This window comes from Corvus cornix, chromosome 9, assembly GCF_000738735.6.
Source record: "Corvus cornix cornix isolate S_Up_H32 chromosome 9, ASM73873v5, whole genome shotgun sequence".
NCBI classification, from domain to species: domain Eukaryota; kingdom Metazoa; phylum Chordata; class Aves; order Passeriformes; family Corvidae; genus Corvus; species Corvus cornix.
Window position 1 is genome coordinate 15,479,751 of NC_046339.1, and position 18,644 is coordinate 15,498,394.

Below are 18,644 nucleotides of genomic sequence, written 5' to 3' on the forward strand. Positions count from 1 at the left end.
TTCCAAAATACCCTGAAGTGGAACTAAATATACAAATAATAATTGGAAACATTAAAAAATCCTGGTTGGAATAAATAAATGTTGTTACATTAAATTAATAAACAGATATTATTAAATAAATAAACATAAGTTCAGACATGTTGAAGCTAGTTATCCTTACTTACATAGTTATCACATTCACAGAAATCTTTGTTAAAAGTCAAAATAAAAAAACCCAACAGTATGGAAATTGGCCTGATTGTGTGGTGAGGAAATGTGTTCCTTCCAGACACAAATTTTTTAAAATTAGATAAAATGAAAGACTTGGTACTTGTGTATATATTTGTTTTACGTATTTTAAAGATTTGGAGACCCTTTGTTCATTTTGCTTGTAAGATAATATTAAAATAATTTAGTTGTGGACTATGGTTTAGAACAAAGCCAGATAATAATGAGCAAAGTGCAGATCAGTTCTAATAAAGAAATAAACTTCTGTTTCAAGATGTTTCTGAAGTTCTCTTCCATGCAAGTTTAATGTCCTGATGATAAGTGCAGATGAACTGCCTTCAGTGTTATAGGAAAAAATTAATCTTTGATAAAAATAGCCTGCATTCAGCTGGCCAACCCCATAAAACTGGCTTGGGTTCTCGTCCTGTTCATACTAGCTCTGTGTGGACGTCGCCAGCTTGGACAGAAGGGGCAGAAATATTTTAATTCGGGTTAATATATTTTTGAAAAATGGTCATCAGCAATAATGGATGTCATAGCCATCCTCTAGAACAGAAGACAGAGAGAAAACAGTGCTATGATAAAGAGTTTAACATATAGATTACTTGAAATTCACATTTTAGGATTGATTTTATTTTACTGTTGACAGTTTGATTTGAGTAGCTACAGGTAATTACTGCTGGCAACACACTGAGCAAAAGTGTCCTAACATATCTGCAGGTATTTCTAAAAATACTGGAAAGCAATACATTTATGAATGCTCATATTATGATTTCTGTGGTTAGAAAATAGAGTTTGACAGCTATAGAAGATGCTAAGTTGTGATTCATGTGTTGATTTGCAATCGCAGCTAGAAAACGCACATTGTCACCATGAATCTTAATTGACTGGGAGAACAGAAGTTACTTGCCGAGATTTAGAATAGTTTAAGTTTCAAGGTTTTCACTCTTTCCTCTCCTTTGTTGTTCATGTAAAAGCCTTTTTCTCTAGTATATCTTGCAGATGTCATTCTGACTTCTTTAGGTTTACATAGAATAAACCTATTTACGATCTTGACTCCAGGAAACTGGGTCACACAGCTGTTGCATAGGGATGATTTCCCAAGGTTACTGGTGATCAGAATGCAGAATTCTTCATATTACCATAAGAGAGTTTAATTTACCTGAAGAACATTTTGTTGTTAATTAAAGTTTTTCATGGCTGTTTAGTTTCTGGTACTTCCCACTAATGCAGCATTTTTACCTGGCACCTTCCCAAATTGCTCTTATTTTAAATAGACTTCTCCTTAGTGCTTGAATGGGTTTAGCCTCTATTCATCTTTATCCATAAAGACTTAGCTAGGGTGAGTTTCAATCAAAATCTTACAGCATTTTAATGATTTCTTGATCCTTCTGATTAGTAACCTTTTCTCTTTACAGAATTCTGATGAAATACTTCCTCACAAGACAAATTTCTACAGGGAAAATAATAAATTGCTTGTGTTTCTTTTAGTACTTATTCCTGTATTTTAAAGTTAAAGGTTTTGTAATCCTGAACCCTAGAAATTCACAACTTAATTTTTCACATACTTGTAATTCTTGGAATTGGGTCTCATGTAACATTCAGACAAATTAGTTGTTGTACAGGATGTACAAAAGGCACTTAAGCGGTGTCTTCAGAAAATGTTTAACTTCCTTGACTTGCACATGGCTCTTTTGCTTTCAGTAGCCAAGTAACTAAAATCCCACCATGATGAGAAATCTGGCTTTTATCCAGAGCTTTTCTGTCTCTGAAAACATATTTCTGATCTAGTTTCTGTCACTGCCCTGGAGGTCTGTAGCAATTTATAAAGTATATCACCTAACTTAACATTGCTACTCTTGACAACTGGCCAAATGGCCTGATTCACGTAAGCACAAACATTGTATGGTGTTTTTTTACCAATATAAATATTTCTTACTATTGCCTTTCCCCTTTACATTCTGTGTCATTCCTTGGTAAATTTTGTATTCAGATTTTTCAAATTACCAGTAGTCTTTGCATTTCTGTCATGTCCCTTTTATACCAGCAATGACATAGATGCAGGGTTGGGTCTATGTTAGCTCTGTTGAAGAGCAGTTCAGAGGATATTTGTCTGCAGATAAACAGTTCTGATTTTTTTTTCTCCAGAATTTGATTCTGTTTTCAGCCAATACACCTCTGAATTTGATTTTTAAGGTTATTACTTGCATTATTTGTTTTCAACAATTATACTGATACGGATTTAAATGTACATTCAGAAATGCCAGAATAATAGATTTCTGTATTTTCTACTTGGAGTATTCTCAGATATTTGACTCATGCTTGAGATTTGAACTTCCAGAATCACCTAAACACATTTCACAGTGCAGTCAAAGATAGCACAAGGGCAACATGTTTTGGTGTATTTTAAACCTGCGTATGTTCTTGAAGTGCTTTGTCACTTGAAACATTAGCCACCTGCCAGTAACCTCCTCTTTGGAGGGCAGATTATTGCAAAGGTTGTAATGAAGCAGCATTAGTGTCATTGTGTGACCTCAGATCTCCTTGATCCTTTTTAATCTGATTTCAGAGTTACTTGAGAGATTTCACTGGACTCATTGGCTGATCCTTCTTTACTCCTTCTGGTAATAGTTAAAAGTCCTTGCAGATTCTTTTGAATCTGACCAAGATTTTGTTATAACAGTACAGGCTTTTTTAATTTGTCAGTGAACCATTGCTGGAATTACATTCTTGATTTTGGGGTTTCCGTTCTTTGCAGTTTCTGATGGTTAGTTATCATCTACAGGAGGGACCTCTAGTATAGGATTCCACAGTGTTTGTTTTTAGGCTCTCTCTGTTCAATTTTGGTGAGCAGGTGGTCCTGACAAAGCCCATGAAGCACCTGGAGCCATAGGATAGCAAAATGGAGAGGACAGAAGGTTCTTGCCTGTTCTTCGTCTGTGCCCTGCCAGAGCTGATTTTATCTCCTGGTCTGTTGCAGAGTTTGTATGACAGAACTTAAAAGTCCAATCTGTAGGTTATTTCTTTTCTTCTTTCTAGTTACTTTTTTTTTTTTTTTAAGTAAACTGGATTGTTTTTTCCATGTTTTCATTCCATACCTCTGATGTAAGACTTATGGACATCTAATGGAAATGTGACATTGAAAGTCATTTGTCCAGCGCCTAATATTTTGAAGATGCCCCTAAAATCCTGCTGCCAATTGTGACCAAAAAATCCTACTTTGTCTGGAACTCACAGAGCAATTGTGACCTCCCCAGCTTTTCTTAGTTCCATTAATATAAGTTTTGCTAATTCTGTGACTAGAACTCTGTAGTATGCTCCGTGTGGGTTACTCACTTTTGTTTAATATTCTACTGTAATGTTAAGAGCTTTTTTACAATGTTAAGATATTCCAGGGAATTTTAAGCCTGAAGAGTGATGGTCTGTACAAATGGACCAAATACTTATTAAAAATATATATATAATTGAATGGAAAGGACAGTTTGCTCTTTTAGTTGGAAGGGTTCAAGAATTGGAATATGCTTTTCTGACTTGCTTTAGGATACAATAACCATGCATTGTGTTACTACATACATGATGTATGTGTATGTATAGATACAAGCTGTAGTTACTTACTGCAATTTGTTAGAACATTATTCTCTCCTACATCTGATTAAAAGTTCCCTTGCAAGAATATTCTTTTCATTATGTCTATTTTTGGCATGGTGTTGCTTCAATAAATCATTGTCTCTCCTGCTAATGAGAAATCTGTTCTTGTAAAAGATATTCTTTAAATTATTGAAACTCAATAAACCCATGTTCTGTTTAAGAGGTTGTTACACTTAACATACACGTTAACAGTTAGGAAAAATAGGTCAGTTTTGGCTTTTTTCTTTTTTTCTAGGCTAGCCAGCTCCTGATCTTTAGAAAATCTCTTCTGCTTTTCAAGACAGATTCACTCAGAAAGCAGATAAACACTACGAGTTTCATCAAATATTTTTGCAATTCACTGCCTTAATAATTTATAGTATGATTTTAGCTAAAGCATCTCTTTTCACAGAATGTTAATGGGCAAAATTAGAGTTTATTATATAAGAGGTCTGTATTTTTATAATATTCATGGAATTAGAAAAGAAAGGAATATAGATCTTTTAACGTGCTTTAGTTATTAAAATTGTATGCATATCAGAATGCTTACTTATCAAATCCATTTATTTCTTTTAGGGTTTTTAGGAACCACTTGCGAGAACAAAATAGACCCTTGTGCGTCATCTCCCTGCCAGAACAATGGAACCTGTTACACAGACAGACTTGCCTTCTCCTGCAGCTGTAGTCCTGGATTTACAGGACCTACATGTGCTCAGCTGATTGATTTCTGTGCTCTGAATCCGTGTGCACATGGCATTTGTCGCAGCGTTGGAACCAGCTACAGATGCCTCTGTATCCCTGGTTTGTACCAACCATTACATGCTCTGTAAATATTTTTTTATGTGTAGGTTCCATATATAGCTTAAAATGACTTCCTTCCCTTCTTTTCAGTCTATAATACACGTTGAGCAGATGTTCTATCTGTTTAGAGTAATGATAGGAATCTACACATTGCACTTGGAAAACCAAAAATTGCGGAATGAGCACTGAAATACCCACTGAGATCCATATGGGTTGACAGAACTCTACAGCTGTATTGCAAAACCGTAGTCTGCAGGATAAATCTTTTTAAGGCAAGGCATCAGCACTGTTGGAATTACAAAATTTGGTAGAGAGAGTGGGAAATGTAACACTGATCATTAGGAAGGGAGAAAAACAGACAAGGTGGCTGAACAGAGGTAGAGAAGGAAAAATATTGATTGCTCCAAAGGGTTTTAGTTCTGCCATCCATGTTTACATAAATTGTCTCTCTAGAGAAGATCCAGTGGTGCTGCTCAGGTGAGTTGGGTGAGGAGACTCAGCTGGGAACTGTTTGACAGCACAGCCTGACAGTCATGGGGTCTGGGTAGCGATTGGCTTAGCCCCAGATTTTTTTCATCATTGTACCAATATGACAGAATATTGGGGTGCTTATAGCTCCCTTTATCCATTTTAGCAATGATAATTAATAGGGGAAGTAGCAGTTAGAATGTCTGATAACCAGTGCAATATCCATTGCTGCTTAAGTGTGAGAACCAATCTTTGTTTTCACTTGAATAATTTTGGCACCTTTTTTTTTTTTTAAAAGTCTCTTCCTATAAAGCTATAAACTTGAAAAGTGAAGAAATTAAGGTTTAAACAAATTTCCAGTGTACAAGGGATAAAATAAGGAATGATACTTGATAGTAGCTCTGCTGTGACATTCACATTGCTCTACATTCCTTTCCTTCTCTCTGCTGCTTTTCCTTGTTTTGTTAGAAACCAGGCACAATTCTTCATTTCCTCCATCTCACTTTGCAGGATGTGCAATTATCCTACCAATCTATTTGTCGATATTTACAAATATGGGGATTTTGTAATGAAATCTACTAATTCAGCATTTTTAGTTGGTGTCAGCATTTATCTGCTTTTTAGAGACAGGGAAGGGACCGTCAAAAGTTTTTTGGGAGGTGCTCACAAATTACCAGAAGCTAATGGATATTTGTTGTTGAGGTTGACAGATTTATAGTTAAATTACATACTCTTTTATAAAGGAGAAAAATATGAAAGTGAAATGCAGGCAATACCATAGTAGTGTTACCTTGTAATACATTTGTTGACAGCACTTGTCATTAATAGTAGGAAAAACTAGACATTTCTCTTTCCAAGAATACCAGGGAAGTTTTAATCTTCTTCAGCATGCTCTTTGCTGTGGTTCAAACAAAGAAAAGCTAGTAAAATATTCTTGGTCAAATAAAAGCTTTTTTTGGAACTTTGTCACTTAAACCTGATTAGAATTCCATGGTTTGATTTTTTCAAAATTATTCTATCTCTCTCAGGACTTAAAAGTAGTCTTCGACCTCTCATGTTATGGAAACTTATTTTTATTTGAACAATATTTATGCTTTTAAAAGTTAGAGATGAGAAGCCTTAGAGGTTGCATCCAGGACCATATATGGCACTTATTTAGTTGAACTCTTTTGTGTTGCTCCAAAAATGACATTAAAAAGCTTTATTTTTTCCAAACGTTTTGTAAGCTGCTGTAAACTTCAGTTTTAAAAATAACATTACTTGATTCACATAGAGGTGGAACTAGAGGCCAAATTAAGTAAGCTTATCATTTATCTGTGAATAGTTTAAAAACTTGGGTAACTTATTTTGGAAGGCCATTTAAGAACTGCACCTAAGTGATAGCAAGATAGGAATAGACAGAATAATTCTTTTCCTTCTTTTATGCCTTTTCACTGTTACAAAAATACCATCATGGTCTTACATTAAGTGATAGCAGCAGAATTTGAATCAATTATCTTCAGATACTTTCCCCATGAGTTAAAGGGATATTAGATAAAGGGCAGTCAACTTCTGTGTAGATCAGCATGTAGGAGGCACTGTAAGATACACTTTGCCCTTGGTTTGGGTAATTATTGAGTGTAAGGCAGATAAAAGCAATTAAACTTTAAGATCCCTAGGTTGCAATTCCTAAAAAACCCCAAACTAAAGTAATGACTACAAATTGTAGCCTAATCCATTTTTGGTATCTCTATCAAAAAGCAGTTTTCTAGGGTGGATGGGTTATGTCTCTGGGATATTAAGAAGCTAGATTCTATTTACAATTTTGCTTGAAGAGACCTTGACAGTGTCTGTTACGTTACCTGTAAAGTGAATGAATAAAATTTGTGTACAGTTTAGTAGCATTATCAAGGGTTAAAAATAAAGATATTACCAGGAAAGAAATGTCTCTGCCTTGTGACCCTGAGGCTTTCTCACTTGCAGGCTCTCAGCATCAGTGTGCCAGCTCCTAGACCACTGTGTTCTTTGTACAGGAGGCTTTCAGAATATCCCTGAATTCTTACACATTATATTTTTAGATATATTAATGGAAAGGTTGTTGAATGACATTTTAAAATTCTCTTCTGTATTGATTATCTGGCATGTCTGATACACAATTTTAAAAACTTTGGAATCTGTCACTTAATTTTTGTGTTCAGCTCTAGGATGCACTATTTTTTTTTTTCTTTAGAGTATCTTACAGAGCATATAATTTTGTAATACAGAAACAAAGTACCTAAGAGTTTTGTTTATATATGTGACCCAAATACTGTCCTTCCTTTATGCACTGTTTTACAGTGTTGGATGGATTTTCATCTGTGTTACTTCTGCCTCAAAAATTAAACAAGAGAGGAATTTTAAATAGTTCCAATTAGCCCAAAATCTATGCAAGTCTCCTTGCTTGGTTGGCAGTTTGGCTTCCATGGTTTTTTGGCCAGTGTACAGATTTGAAGAATGATAAATGATGGTAGTTATATTTGCATAGCTGCACAATTTGCAGAACATGAACAACCAGAACATTTACTACTAATTTTTTTTGTGTGTGTTGGCTTTCATTGTGGCCTTTCATCTAATAGCTTCTACAGAAAAGCTAATTTGTATAAGATAACTTGGAAAGCAGTCTAGTACTTTTGAATATTCCTATTTCCAGAATGGAAGGAAAAGTGTGTAAGTTATTTCCAAGTTGAACATACTTCAAATATCTGTTGAGGGACTCTCTGGAATTCCCAGACCTATGCAACCATACCTACTTTGTATTGTGTGTCTGATTTTTCAATTGCACATGAAACCTTACCTTAAGTCTTTATTTATATGCTTACACACTCCAATTATTAATATTTATCACCTCACCCTTTACAGGTAACAAAGAAATACTTAATGTTTGGACATTAGATTCAGAGTTTGTGTCGTGTTTTACTTCTTACCCCATATTAAAGAACTAATTCTAATAAAAGTTCTTGTGCTCATTTGTTGGATTTCTCATCTAGAGCCTGGTTGGTGAAACTAGTGGGACCCCACTTCATCTGTTCATAGAATTTTTATTTAGTCCCTGGATCCCAATGCAGTTTCTTCCTCCTCTTAAACCTTTTTACTCTTTATACGCAATTGTTTTAATACAGCTACTATTATAAATTTCAAATGCAAATACTTAATATAGTACTTTTAATTTTGTCTGTTCCAAAGTGGAGAAATGTAGCTAGAAATTGCATAGCTTAATATCACAGCAATGTTTTGAATTTGGGTTTTTTAAAGACATAGATTTTGAAACTGCAAAGCACATGTACAGACATTAACACCTGCCCTCTATATAAATATATATGGCATATATAGAACATTTGGAAAAAAAGAAAATAAAAGAGGAGTTTCAGAAAAAGTGCTGCAGGGTATAAAAAGTGGCTGTAACTTTAGAAGTAGTACCATAGAATATGTTCCCTTGATTTTACTGCTAATGCAGCTTAATAGAGGGTTCTAGGAGCATAGGTTTATTTTAGTGCCGTTGCAGAGGCCAGTGCAACATTTGTCTGCAGCAGTGGCAATTTTTCTTTTCTGTCTTTCTCTGCCCACATTTGGTAATGGGGACAGGGTATGTGAGCTCTGGAAGAAGTGACTTTAGGTTAATTGCAGTTCCTTACTGTCTCTGAGCCCGTTACTGCTTCTCATCTTGTTTCCACTTCTACACTAAGACAACCTTCCATGCAATCTGGCCATGGCTGGTGAGCATGGCTTCCTACCTTCCTGCTATCTGGAGAATTCTTCTCTCTTTCTCTTATTTAGTTGCTGTATCAGTTCAGACTTTCGCTGAACACATTTATTTCCTGACTATATAACATGAACTCTGTGTTAGTGAACAGCTATATATATATGGACTGATGCTGTTCCCTGCAAAATAGAGCTGTTTTGCATTGTACCCCATTAGGCCTTCCCATAAAGATGGGATTTTGTATTCTGCTGCCCTGATTGGGTGAAGTGTTAAGTATGGATAAGCCCAGGGAATCACTATTGAGGAGTTAGTGTCTAAAAAGGCTAAAAAGCTTTCAGCTTTGTTTTTTATTGATTTCTAAAGGGAGAGTAAACTTCAGCCTCTTTCTTTTGTTAACCTGATAGTTAACAAAATAAGCAGATATTCTTGAGAGATTACTCTGCTGTATCTTTGGCTCTTGAAGGCTTTGACAAAGCCCCTGTCTTCTCCTCATCAGCCCGTGTGACACACATTGTGTACTCCCTTTCCCATTTTCTCCTTCTGCAGTTTTTAACAGCCATGTGCAAAGACAGTGCAGTTCAGCATGTAACTGAAGGCTATGCCAGAAGGCATCAGGAAAATAACCTGCTCTCTTCAAGGCAGCCTTCCTGTTGCGTAAGAAAGAGGAAGAAGAATTTGGGGTTCAAGAGGAAAATGGCAACAGATCTGTTTTTGCTTTTGTAAAGACCAGTAGCAAAGGGATGGTCATGTAGAGGAAAAAGGGGTAACATATGGACATCTCTGGTTTAGGGTTTTTTAGGTTCCCTGTCCATTCCTCAGCCTCTGAAGAGAGCACATCAGAACTGGACCTTCATGAAGATGCTGTTACTGAAGGCTTTTTCAGTTTCAAGTGACCTAGAAAAAGAAGTTGCCCTTTTTTGAAGCTGTAATGCCTACTGTTTTTTTTTTTTTATCCTGTTCAGGACACAGTAGCTGGAGAAGTGTTGATAATGTAGGTATTCTTTCTTTCTGAATATGTGCACAGAAATGTTGCACACCATGAAAGATGGCAAGAGCTGCATTTGGCATTGGCTGTGAACATAAAAGCAGCAGAATCGTAGCACTACTAGAAAGAGAAGAAGCAACTACACTAGAATCCATTACTCTGAAGTTATTTATGAAAAATTCTCCTTTTTCAATCTAAATTCTTCAACAAAAATACAGAGATTATTTATGTAGTCTTTTTGAAGACATATGTATGAATTCAGTATACTACAGGGTTTATACATCAGTATAATTTAAAAGCAGTAATACAAGGAGAAATGCTCAATTAGAATGACAAGGTGCCTCTTGCCTCCCTGAGGAGAAGCATGCCTTTCCCTCAGGTGGTCCCACAGCAGAACGTTCTCCATCCCAACAGTTCAGCAGAAGGAAGCTGCTGTCCCCAGGGTGAAGATGAGGGTGAAATTGTGTGAGGGTGAGACCTGCCCTCTCGTGGAGAGAGAAAACATCTTTCCCCGGTAGTGTGCAGCATGGACTGGCTGCAGCCTGAGGAGGGGATACCATAGTTCATATTGATTTTGGAAACCAGACAGCTATTTAGTCACAAATTCCCTTCGTTTTCTTGAAAAGGTGAGAAGTGGAAAACATTTTTTCTGAGAATATCTCATTACATCAGTGTTAAACACTGGGAATTCCCATCTGTTTTTCTTTCTGATTCTCCCATCTGATTTTGGTGGTTTGTATGTTGGCTACAGATCTCATTACATAGGATATTTCATAGAATCATAAGCTCGATAAACTTCATTGTAGGCTAGCAAGAAAACCCATAACATTTAGCATAATTAATTCTGTATTGCCTGGCTGACAGCTTTGGAGAAAATGGTTCTGAAATGTTTCTTAATAACTTAATAGTCCAACTATTTCCTATGAAAGGACAATTTTTTGAGAATCATAATGGATGTTATTGTCTATACATCTTGAGTAGTACTAACAGTTGTATCTTCATAAAATTTTGTTTTGAATTATCCATAATAGGGAGGGAGAGGAGGAATGAAAATGGTGTCTGAAGGCAGCATTTGTCCTATTTTCTATGATTCTATGAGAATTTTGGCAAAAATTTAGACCAGGATACTGAATAAAGATTGCCACTTACTAAGATGAGAATCTGCCCCCTCTTTGGGTCTTTGTTCATGAAAGAGACCCTCCTTACATATCTATGAATTTTGCTACTAACTAGAGATTACTTTAAGAAGTAAAATCATACTGCAGAATCTACACTTTATATTTTAGGCCTTTTTCCTGGCATCTTTATTCATGCCCATTGCAAATTTATTCATTGTACGTTCATTCATCTAATGCTTTTTTTATGTAATAAGGAAATCAAGCTTTTGATTAATAATAATAATTAATAATAATAATAATAATAATTTTTAATAAGCACATGAGCACTCTTCCAGTGCATGGTATTATATCATAGACTACACTACATCTGTAATTTCAACTACTGCTAAGACTCGTGATTGTGTCGCACACTAACTAATGAAAAAGGTGCTGTTTTCAAGTGGATTAACTAATTCTTTCTTATCTCATAATACAAATGACTCAGTGGCTGTTAACAGGCTGTGTAGCTTTTCTCTGCTTCTGCTTTCTATGTTTGCCTAATCAGCCCATAATACCTGCCTGTGGCTTGGGAATACTGTAAAGATGGAGTACCTTAATGCTTCTACAGTGCTTTGACATTGTACAGCATTAAAGCTAAAACATGTCATCATTCTAGCTACTGTTACACAATTATCACCTCTTTGATGAAAAGTGGCTTTGCTGCAAGGATCCAAAGGAGCTGGGAGATAGTCGATACTCCTGTATTTCTTTTAATAATCAGAGTGTGGGTATTGACATTGGTGCTTCTGGCCTCTGCCACCAGCCTCCATCCTTACACCCTGTGGTTTATCACAGGGGCAGGGAATTCTCTCAGAACATTGTGCTTCCAATATTTTCTTGGTAATTTTCACCTGGGGAACAGATGCCTTTAAAATCAGTGTCTTAACATATATCAGTTTGCACAGTATATTTAAATTAGCAAGCATCTGCCCATGGTCTGTAGTTGCCTCATTGTTAATTTTTACTGGGAAGTGTTTCATAGCTATTTTTGTTTCCTCTTCATGTGATTTAGGTTACCATGGCCTTTACTGTGAGGAAGAATATAATGAATGCCTGTCTGCACCCTGCCAGAACGGAGCCACCTGCAGAGACCTCGTCAACAGCTACGAGTGTGTGTGCCTTGCTGAATACGAAGGTAGGCTGGGGTTTGCTGTTGTTCTCTGTATTTTTTATGGTAGGTTCTGTTACAAACAGAGAGATACCATATCCTCCACTGAGCAGAAATATATCCCTCATGTAAAATTAGCAGAGACAAACTTCAGTATTGATCCTGATCCCATACTCTTTATTCAAATGAATAGTTCAGATTTAGCTTCTCTGTGAGGAGTGCATGTCCTTGTCTGGGCACAAATGGATTCTCTCTGTTCTTCTCAGGTGTAGTTTCTTCTGCTGTTTTTAGGCTATATTAGAAAGTGATGCATTTTTAAAAGGAAACATAACTGTTCAATAGACTTTTCATCAGTTGTTGGAGCCTTTACATGGAGAGCTTTCAAGTTATTTTTTATTAATTTTCTCCAGTGAAGTGAGCTAAAAACATAATAACAAAAGATTAGTATTTGAAATAGATTAGCACAAAGGAGTAGTAGTGTTCATTTAGAAGACGGTAAAGCCCAGAGAGAGTAATAGGTCTGTGACTGCTTTTCCATGTTAACTGCAGCTATTCTGAGATCTCTGTTCAAATGGAATCCATCTTTGGCATTTCTTAAGTAATTTATAAAGTAGATGAGAAGAGTGTCTGTTTGGCTATACAAAATCCTTTCTCTCACAGTAGATTTCAGCTGTAAACAAATTAACACGTATCAGTGGTCTGTGACAAGTCCTTCTGGGGAGGGCTAAAATGATACTTTTTTAGTGTATTCTGTGTTGAATCATGCTGTGAGAACATTTTGAAGGTAATTTTATATGCTATTAGGATTAAAAATAAATAAATATTTTAAACAGAATTACTATGTTTTAAGGAACATTGCTCCAGCATTTTCTCATTAAGCATATCAATCCATATCTGGTAAGTAATGCTCTCTTAACAGCTGCTTGAGGCTAAATATGTATTTCACACTGGTGATTGCACTACTCTTTGACAACAGATACAGAATTCTTCATTTTAGAGGCCTGGTAAGGAAATGACCCTCAGCGTTTCATGACAGTTTAAGCATAACTTAACCATAATGTTCACCATAATGTTCATCTTCTCTTCTCCTTGGACCTGTCGGTGCAGGTGGAAGCACTGTGTGCACAGCACATTGTGCTGTAAATGAAAGCAAGGCACCTGGGCCTGTAAGCAGCTTTTGCTGATTACTGAGCTCCCATCATTCCAGTACTTGAGGTGTTCAGTGGCACCAGTGAATAGACCCGAGGTACCCATCTCAAGATATGATGTGGCCATCAGAGGCCTCAGTCTTGGCACCACCCCAGTGGTGCCCATCTGCAGTGCCCCTTCTGCCTCCACACCCCCTGGCTGGCAGACAGATGAGCTCTCAGGGATGGGCAGGACTGGAGCTTGTGCCAGCAGGTCCCCATGGGCTGCTGCCTCTGCGGGTCCTCACCTGCAGGATGCTCAACGAGAGTGCTCTGCCTTTTTGCTGCTAACACTGCAAATGTCAGCAAAATGATTTTGGCAGGTCTGTAGTGAGTATGTGTCTGTATGTATACATATAAAATATATATAAAAATAAGTTTTATCTGAACAGTAGACCTCAAGAAAAGGATGCATGTAGCCGTAGCATTAGAGTCTCTCTCCCCATCCCTATATGCTGTGGGAATACGCTGTGTTACATGTTTTGTATGCCAGGTACAGCTTGCACTGTCTTCTGCAAGGCAAACCTGCTGGATTAGCAAGCCTACACTGGGCATGAAAGAGTGAAGGTAGTGCATGAAGTAGAGCCATCCAATTATTTATTTTTAACTATACATTTGAATATTTTTTTTTAATTACTTCAGTAATACTCCTCACTTTACAGCAATAGGTAATGAGAGGCATCAGAATCCTTATGTATGTTATTAAATAAGTTATTACATAAAATTCCTAGTCAAGACAATTATTGTTTACATGTTACTGAAGAATTTTAGATAACCGATCAGTTTATGCTTCATTATATGGTTTTTGATAGACATCCAATAGTTCTTCTAAGCAGACAGTACCTTAATGCTTCTACAATGCTTTGACATTGTACAGCATTAAAGCTAAAAAATGTTATCATTCTAGCTACTGTTACACAATTATCACCTCTTTGATGAAAAGTGGCTTTGCTGCAAGGATCCAAAGGAGCTGGGAGATAGTCGATACTCCTGTATTTCTTTTAATAATCAGAGTGTGGGTACTTCTCCTAGCCCATGGCCTGTGGGAAGAGCAGAGAGGAGGCATGTGTGTAAAAAGTTTAGCCAGCATGAAACACATGGCTTTAGTGTTATGGCATCACTAGCCCAGAAGTACAGGTTTGGAGTCTGCACACTCATCCAGGTGAAGTCAAGTTATCACATGTACTGATTCCATGCTGCCAGTATCAGTCATGTCAATGGCAATTACTGATTTTTCCTTTTACAGGAAGGCACTGTGAATTATACAAAGATCCTTGTGTTAACATCAACTGCCAGAACGGTGGCACTTGTGACAGCGAAGGTCTAAATGCTACGTGTATTTGTGCACCTGGATATGCAGGCAAGTGATTTGTGTGTTACACAGAATGTCCAGTTGTCATTGTTCACCGTGTCTAGAGGAAAACAAATGCCAAGTACGACTGTGTCTCTTCAAGGAAGGAATTAATCAGTCTAGTGAGAATGAAACATTTTTGATATTACTTACGTCTGCTTTGAACGTTGTAGCAAAAAAAAGCCTGTTACTAAAGAGACTTCACTAAGCTAACAGCTGTTTAGCATGGCTTATGACCTTACTTTAGACTAGATTGCATTTTAAAAATAGCATTTTGAAGATTTCCAGGTAACCCAATATACTAATTGGACACCGTTGAAACTAGAAAATGTTTTAACAGTGACCTTAGTCAAGAAACAGCTTATTCCATTATCTTAATATGCAATTCCTAAAAGCACTAAAGTACTTGTTAAGAATCAATTTACACTTTCAGAGGCTGGTAAAGAACCCATTTAATACTTTGGCCTCGTACTTAGACTGATGTGATGGGTGAAATCCAAATGTCTGATGTCAAGAAAATTTGCAACCTGATGTTCTCTTAGTCATGTAAGGTAATATCCAGTGTGAGAGTAATAGGTAAACCCATCCATAGCTAGGTTATAGATCAAATTGTACTTTTTGATCTGTGCTAATTAGAGGGCATTCTTTGGAAAAGGATTAGCTTTCTATTGTACAGTGTCAGTTCCTCAGGCACCAATTATCTACATTATTGTATAGTATATCAGAATATCCATGATCATCTGTTATAGCACATTTTCTTGGGATGGAAATTATATTTAGAGAAATGAGACAGAGTCTGAGTGAGGTTAGTCAAGTCCCTTAGTTCTCAGGCTTTGTTTTCACCTGGTTGAATGAGGGTAATACCTCCTTCTTGGAATACTTCTGATGTTCTGAGAATAAAGATGTATTGCACTCTAAGGTGTTTTGCAGCAAGAGAGAAGTTAAATGACTGAGGAGGTACTTGCTATGTCAGGCACTTGCCATGCATAACTTTTTTTTTTCCTGTATGTAAGGTGAAGAATGTGAAATTGATGTAAATGACTGTGACAGCAACCCATGTCACCATGCTGGAACTTGCATAGATCAGCCTGGTGGTTACACCTGCCATTGTCCTCATGGATGGGTCGGTGCAAACTGTGAAATACGTAAGTTTTGTAGTTCTCTAAACATTTCTAAAAATGATAAGGTATATTAAAGAAATCTCTCTTTATCTCTAAATACCTATCTGCACAAATACTCTGAATGATATGTAAATTACTAAAATCATGTTAAATTCATTTTATTTTTGGCCATAGCATTTCAAAAGTTGTTGTGAAAGTTAAAAACTTCTGTTTCTGGGCACCCTACTTTGAGATGTGTCGGACTAGATTGTCAGGGTTGCTGTCTCAGAGCTGGGCACTCAGTTTGCCTTTTAATTGTGCTCATGCTTCGGAGCCTCCCTTCACACTTTGGGTCAAGTGTATTCCACAGCACTGTAAGCATGGTCCTAACAGGCTTGTATTGGCTTCTGAGCACCTGAAGCTCTAGTGATGTTTCAGCAAAACAACTTGGAACTTGCTTACCTAAGGAAACTGGTTCTGTGTAATTGTGCCGTGACTTGTGTGTGCATGCATTTACCAACTTTTTCAGGAATAACTTTTCCAGCCATAGGCTAATTTCCACCAAATTTTGTAGAGAGAAGAAGGGCTCCAAGACGAAATATTTCCAAAGCATTCAGTAAGACTTAAGAGATGTTCCACTGGTTGGAAGGAACAGCTTCACTGTGATCTTGTTTCTTAGTTCAGAGAGAAGTTTCGCTGTAAGGGCATCCTTGTGGCACACTGGAGAGTCCAGGAGAGGCAGAAAGTATGAAGCCCAACTGTAGAAGAGTTAAAATGGTGATTAGGCTTCATTAGTTCTGCTGTTCACAGACCTGCTTTGTACTTCCCTGATGTTTTGTTATTGAGCTAGAGATGTTGTCTTTTCTAGGGAATTCAACAGTGTGTTTAACTGCTTGAATGCTCGGGTACTGTGGTCATAGATCCCTTCAAGTCATAATACAGGTACACAGGTTTGTTAGCACAGTTAAGGTTGCAGGGATGGGTGATAGATTGCTAAAACAAACACGAAGGCTGGATTAAAAAATGTTTTCTGTATCTCATGTACATAAGGAGCATGTGAACCTTCTTTTTTTTACTCTCTTTTACTTAAACTTTAAACATATTGACAATTTTTTAAAATGGATTCTGCTCTTGATGTTCTTGATGTTAGTCCTTACTTTAACGCAGTACATTCAGTTTCAGTCCTTTCTGCTGTAAGCAAAGACTGCAGAAGACTATTGCCAGCTAGCCCAGAGATGGTGACAGCCTTGCCTTTTTTGTTGTCTCTCTGAATGGCACACATGCTTCCCTGGGTGGTGCAGAGCCACTGGACACTGGGAGCACAACACTGTGTGCTGTCTGTGTGCCATATTGCTGATGCTAAAATATGCTCAGATGAGCTTCTGCTGACAAGGCTGATGTTGGTGACAACTGCAACATGCATGTCCAAGTTGATCAGCAAGGCAGTATAATTCTGCCTGCCTTTGCTATTAAGTAGTTGGCTGGCAGATGGGTTTAGTTCTTGGAGAAAGAAATAATCATCCTGGAAATGCACTTCCTGGAGTTACTTCACCCTTGGTGAAGTAACAATTACATTTCTGTTATGTTATGGAATGCCAAAGGGATACAAAGGCTTGCATGCTTTCTGAGCCTGCAGATGTGCTATAGGAATTCAGTGGTGCATGTTCTGGGGTGCTCTGGCTGTCATGCTCTAGTCACTCACAGTTTAGCTGTTTGCATGACAGATACACAGTGAAGTGCATGTAGACATATGGGAAAAGGAGAGAAGCAGAAAAGAGGGTGGAAGGAGCCTCTTCTACTGTCCAGCTACTCAATTATTTCTTCTTTCCCCTGTTAGGGGGTTGTGGATACAAAATGCTGCTAGCAAGGATTTTCTTGCTATTTTCTAAGTCCGTGAGAGACTTTACTCTCTCACAGGAGAGGTAGCAGAGTTCTGTAAACAATGAAATGCCTGCAACCTTGAGAAGTCTTGTTTATGGTACAGTAGAAAAATATTTTGACAATGGGTGTTTTAGGATTTTAGCCAATCACCCCCAAGGGGTGGCTGATCCTTGTCCAATTAGACTATGAAGGAAAATGTCTATAAAAGAGTTTGTAAAATAATTAAATAAATCAATCTTGCTGCACAATTCCTGCCTGCTGGATCTTCTCTCCTCCTCCTCCCTATGGCTGTGGGACATGGTAATATACCCTAGGGCATTTTAATAGGGGGGATGCAAGTTCTTTTATGTTTGACTGCTAAGACAGAAAGCAGGGAATTACCTGAGTGTTAACTGGCATTAGTAACACTGCAAGGCTGATTCTGAACCAGAAATATTCAACCTTGCCTTGTTCGTGGCAGTTGTTTTCGACTGAAGAGGTTGAAATTACTGAGTTTTTTATCCAACCCATGACAATAGCTAAAAGAGTGCACGTATGTAATAATAACGATAATAGAGGAGATACAAAAATGCAGTGTAAAAAATTCTGATTTGGATTGGTCTTGAATGAAAACCTTCTTATAGCCACAAAAAATACATTTTAAAGAACAATTACGTTTAAAATTTGAGGGTCACCAGTCTTTTTTTCAATAAGCTTCACTTCAGCAAATGTCTGATGTTCCCTTGCTATTCAAGTCACTTTGCCACTGCATCAAAGTAAAAGTGTGTTTTGTATGGGACACCATGCTGCCCCAAAACAGATATCCATGGACATGCAGCCTCTCTAACCAATGGAGTGCCTTATGTGCAAAGCTGTGGAAGCTTACGTAAAGAACTCGGGTTTTAACGTTTATAAAGGATTATGCAAACAGAGAGGGATTGAGTTTTGAAGAAATCACTTTGCAGAAAGAATTTAAAAGTATTTTGATCTGCAGATTTTTCTTCTACAGACCTATGTAGCCATGTGAAGATCTTTGTACTCGCTGTCTTTCCCTGAGCTGTGAATTGAAAAACTG

General features: G+C 37.2%; 1 protein-coding gene across 3 annotated transcripts in view; it reads left to right on the forward strand.

Annotated features, from left to right (window-relative positions):
* Window positions 1-18,644, forward strand: part of DNER (delta/notch like EGF repeat containing) — a 116,009-nt gene that overhangs the window by 88,099 nt on the left and 9,266 nt on the right. For 2 of the 3 annotated variants that reach the window (XM_039557016.1, XM_039557017.1), the window contains exons 8-11: window positions 4,411-4,635; window positions 11,976-12,098; window positions 14,505-14,618; window positions 15,623-15,754. In XM_039557016.1, the coding sequence (XP_039412950.1) occupies window positions 4,411-4,635; window positions 11,976-12,098; window positions 14,505-14,618; window positions 15,623-15,754 (594 nt within the window). The remainder of the gene's footprint in view (window positions 1-4,410; window positions 4,636-11,975; window positions 12,099-14,504; window positions 14,619-15,622; window positions 15,755-18,644) is intronic. The other variant, XM_039557018.1, reaches the window with a different exon arrangement.